Genomic DNA, 5,000 nt, shown 5'->3' on the forward strand with positions numbered 1-5,000 from the left:
TATGACCAATTCAATTGCATTATGTTGTTCCCTTGTGCTCAAATATATTCTTGCCGCTTAATGATACTTCAAAGTCCTGCTTCCTTGCCGCATAATGATACTTCAAAGTCCCGCATTTCCAAATTCGCACCCTCTTAGAAGCCCTGTAATAATATATATAAATAGCTGATGATGACGAAGTCTCGGGCAACGAGTGAAAACTGGGTTCTAATAACACTTGTCGTAATGGGAACTGGGTTCTAATATCACGAAATACAATATGGTAGTGAAAGTTTTCCGTCGAAGACAGTTCCGTTCAGTTTGAAAAAGGTACGTTTAGGTTTTCAACAGTTCAATAAGGCCCAAATGAGTCACCGACACGCCACCGACGCACCACCAACGCACCACCGACGCACCACCGACGCATCTTGTATGTTAGAAGTTTAAACAGCGGCCAACGCGTCGGCCGACAGTCGGCCGACAGTCGACCGTCAGTCGGCCGACAGTCGGCCGACAGTCGACCGACAGTCGGCCGACAGTCGGCCGACGCGTTGGCCGACGCGTTGGCCGACGCATTGGTGGGATCGGATTCTTAAATTTTACCAATACACCAAACAAGTTACATGTAAAACATATAGAGACGAGAATGCTGCATACAAATTAATGGAAAATATGCTTAAAGAAGTTAAATATTGTAGAAATACATGTATCATAAAAACCAAATTTAACAAACCATTAAAAAACGACAAAAGAAGATGAAAATAAATTCAAAAAAGATGATGCATGCCATATTTGTAACAAGAAATATACTTATAACGACATTCAAGTAAGAGATCATTGTCATGTGACTCAAAAATAGAGGTTCAGCTCATCAAGATTGTAATCTGAATTTTAGACTCACTGATAAAATACCAGTTATATTTCATAATCTTAGAGGTTATGATAGTCACTTTATAATGCAAAATATTGGTAAAATAGCTAAAAAATATACATACAAAAATCAGAAAGGAGAAGAATGTCAAATGAATATTAAAGCAATACCAAATAACATGGGAAAATACATGGCTTTTATGCTTAGTAATCATTTAACATTTATTGACAGTTTTTAATTTATGAGTTCCAGCTTAGAAAAATTGTCAAATAATTTACCTGATGAAGCATTTAGATACACAAAAGAAGCATTCAAAAATAATTTTCAGCATTTATCCTTATGATTATATGGATTCATTTGAAAAGTTTAATGAAACTGAATTGCCAACAAAAAAAGATTTTTACAGCATATTAAATAATGAAAATATATCAGATTAATACAATCATGCCAAAGAGGTATGGAATACTTTCAATTTAAAAACCAATGATGAAATGGTATATGAAATGAATCATATATGAACTGCGGATATGAAATCAAGTGAAGCTGTGATCTTCGCAGTTATGAACGCAATTTTTACAATTGCATAGAGAAGCCTGAAAAATTCAGGACTTCAACGGGGTTTGAACCCGTGACCTCGCGATTCCGGTGCGACGCTCTAACCAACTGAGCTACGAAGCCACTGACGTTGGGAGCTGGTCATTTGTGGGTTCTAATGGTCGCGTGAGGAATGAATCAATGATGAAATGGTACATGAAATGAATCATATATGAACTGCGGATATGAAATCAAGTGAGGTTATGATCTTCGCAGTTATGAAGACAATTTTTACAATTATATTATTTTATTATATCTCAACAAGATTTTTAATTTTCAATCTGATAAGGTTGCACGATGCCTGGACGGCCTATGACAGAAGAGCAGAAACGAAATAAGAGAGAAAGAGAACGAGAATGACAAAACAGTATACCAGTAAGCTTAAATAGCTCAAACTTGGCGGAAAAAGTTACTCCACAAATTCCTTTCTTGAACACTAAACCGTTTGTTATTCAGTTAGGGATGAGTTATTTTAAGTGGATGCATAAATTATTATTAAAAAGTTGTTTTTAAAATTGTTTTTTCCTTTGTTCAGGAATGAAACTAAAATTTTTATTCTCATCTGCAATTAATTAAATAACAATCATCTGTACTATTTTTGGATAAAAAGAAATAATTGATTTGTTTGTTTGGCTTTACAATGCGAGCCAACAAAAGCTTTTTTACTCTGTTTGCCTGACTGTTTTTCAATATACCTCGACAGTGACAAGACAATTTTGCGCTTATACATGTATTATAAACACGTAATACTAATCACAATGAGTTCTTGTAAAACTGTGGAGAAATACCACTAGCTCGTGTCTCAGAAGTTTGTTTAGAGCACATACAGTCAGGTAATTTGTTGGAGATCTTGTTTGAAGTTAGTCCTTTCTTGCCGATTCTGGTTGCGAGCCAAGCTGGTGAGTCTTTAATGAAATACATCAAAATGTAAATGATCCCGTTCTCAGAGATATTTAGTGGAATAAAGTACATCAATAAAACTCTTTTTTTTTTTACCTTGAACCGAGAAAGGCGATCTGTCACATGACGAGCTGGTACGTCTGTGAGTTCTAATTTTAGCATGATTCCCATTCACTGGCTTTTGACAGTTGCCTCTGAAATGTATTTCTTCCTTTCCTGTCCGCTTGCTGAGCATTTACTTATTTTCTTTTAAACCACAGGCGATTCAAGAAAAATTCATTGCCTAACTACTGGTGAATTCGACAGTAAATTTCACTTGAAAAACAGATAATTATCGCACTCATTGCTTCATGATTTTCGTGTGAAATTTACCGTGGTATTCACAAGTTACGCAGAGAAGAAAATGACTTAATTAAGTAGTAACCAGAAACACCAAAACTTGGACAATTCAAAAACCTTTTATTTTTACTAATCCTACAGCCAGTAAGAATAAACAACCTGGGAGCTCCACTTTTAGGCTTGGCTAAATCAATATATTGTTGCTTACAGGAGTGTTTTACTGGAAAACACGCCACTCATAATGTACAGTCTGTAACTATAACAACCTGAGTGGCGTATTTTCCATATCCTCATTAGTAGTCTCATGTTAAAAACAATATTTTGCTCACTCGCTGCACTCGTTTGTAAAATTATTGTTTTTACCACTTGAAAAAGATTATACCATCGCACCACCGTGTAATATCTTCTATACATGTATATATCACTCAAAGGGCACACTGTTTGTGAGTAGTGAGCCAATCAGATACAAACTGTGGTAGGAATTAAAACCATAAGCATGAGGATTCCTAACAATAACAATAATTGTACACTGTGTAGCAGGGGTTACTGTTCTACCATGACTACCTTAATCTGTTGTTCAAGTATCTTATGGTATGCTTCAGCTTCTGCTAAACGGGTTTCCAAAGTTTCTTGGGATGGATCAAACAAAGTCTGAAATCCAGCCATTGGTCTCTGCACATTGGAATGAAAAATAGGAATTCCAAGTTTAATTCAATGCATCTTACATAATCTGTCAGTATTGCAGGGTAATGACCACTAAAATGTAATACAACACCTAACAACATCATTAAGCAAACCTTTCTTGCTTGTGAATGCCTCTTGATTGTATCTTCCAAAGACCTAATCCAACGCTCTCTTTCCTCTGAGTCACGAGCTAGAAACAAAGAAAACAAAACACACCCAAATCTACAATACTCCATTCCACATACACGTATATAAATGGAGGAAATTGTTTTTAAAAAAGCCTCAAAGACAAGAAACCTTAAGGTCAATACATGTAAATACAGTGTAGGTTAAATGAACCTCAGTCTGTTTTGGTCAAGTACATTGTACAACATTAAATATTGAATGCACTAAATTCTTTGAAAAAGAAATTCAGGTACTCTAGTTGCTGCACAAAAAGCAACCCTAAGAGTGCCGATGAATAGAATTAAAAGGGCACTCAATGGACAATACATGTACTACACCTTTGATGGCAAAGATGACAATCACATTAGCACAATCAAGATTACATGTATGCTCCTTTGAAGTACTGTACCTGATGGTGCACCTGTGAATTTGAATTATAACTTACTACCCATTATGCTTAAGACATACATGTATGGTAGGAAGACTACTCAAAAACATTTAGTGTTAAAAGTTAACTTTGTCTTAGGCAGTTTTGCTGAAGTAACAACAAAGAACATTATTGTTCGGAGCACCATTGGTGACATTTGTTTTTGGGAAATCTATCACTGCAAGAAACAATGTATGAGAAATTTAACTAAAGAAATCCTCAAGAGAAGCCGAGGAAGGAGACAACGAGAAAATTCCAATGAAAATCAACTTAAAGCTGGTCAACGGTTAGCTTTCAGATAATCTTTTCATTCTTAATATAAGCCTCACTGCCTCACATATTTTGTAAAGCTAGCTAAAAAAAATAGGTCCCTCGGGGACATGTGCTTACTGGTAACGAATGTTACACCATTAACATTGTCTGTGTGATTGTTGGCATGTTTTTGTAATGGGTGTTGACAATAAATGCCTGGAATGCACAAAGAGCATTGCAATTAAGTTTTTCAGATAAACACTGCTTGTGGCTACTGTTACTGTAACAGTTACAAAAACTGAGTGAATTTCAAAGGAAGAATGGATGCATAATTTATTGGGAAAATAAAGAAAAAAACGAAATAATAAGCGAGAGGTAGTAAGGTGTGCAAAGAGTCATGATGGAATCCGGCAGAAGGTGATCTGTCAGAAAATCAAGGTCAATGTAGAGGACTGGTAATTCTCAAGGTTTAATACGTTTGTCAAATAATTCTGTATCGTGGACGATTTACAAAGAGAGAAGGCAAATTATAAGCACGTCACTTGATAGAATCACGTAGCTAAATTTGCGTAAGCGATGTTAATGATACCTTACCTCCTGATTTTCCCGTGAAATTTTTTTGGCTTGGATGAAAATCACATTTTCCCCGGAAAATTATTTAAAGTTGGTCTTAGTTTTAGTTAGCTACCAAAATTAGATTATCAAATTTCAAATTTCAAGTTCTTTTACTGTTCATCTAAAATGAAATTTACTTCTACCCATCAAGAATTTATATTTTAAATTTCTGCA

General features: G+C 35.4%; 1 protein-coding gene across 1 annotated transcript in view; it reads right to left on the minus strand.

Moving 5' to 3' along the window:
- LOC138024354 (oxysterol-binding protein-related protein 9-like) overlaps positions 1–5,000 on the minus strand; it is a 129,430-nt gene that overhangs the window by 87,485 nt on the left and 36,945 nt on the right. Inside the window, exons 4-5 of the mRNA XM_068871523.1 lie at positions 3,481–3,557; positions 3,248–3,355 (exon numbers count right to left, since the gene is read on the minus strand). Of these exons, the coding sequence (XP_068727624.1) occupies positions 3,248–3,355; positions 3,481–3,557 (185 nt within the window). The remainder of the gene's footprint in view (positions 1–3,247; positions 3,356–3,480; positions 3,558–5,000) is intronic.

Source organism: Montipora capricornis, chromosome 11, assembly GCF_036669925.1.
Source record: "Montipora capricornis isolate CH-2021 chromosome 11, ASM3666992v2, whole genome shotgun sequence".
Lineage (NCBI taxonomy): Eukaryota > Metazoa > Cnidaria > Anthozoa > Scleractinia > Acroporidae > Montipora > Montipora capricornis.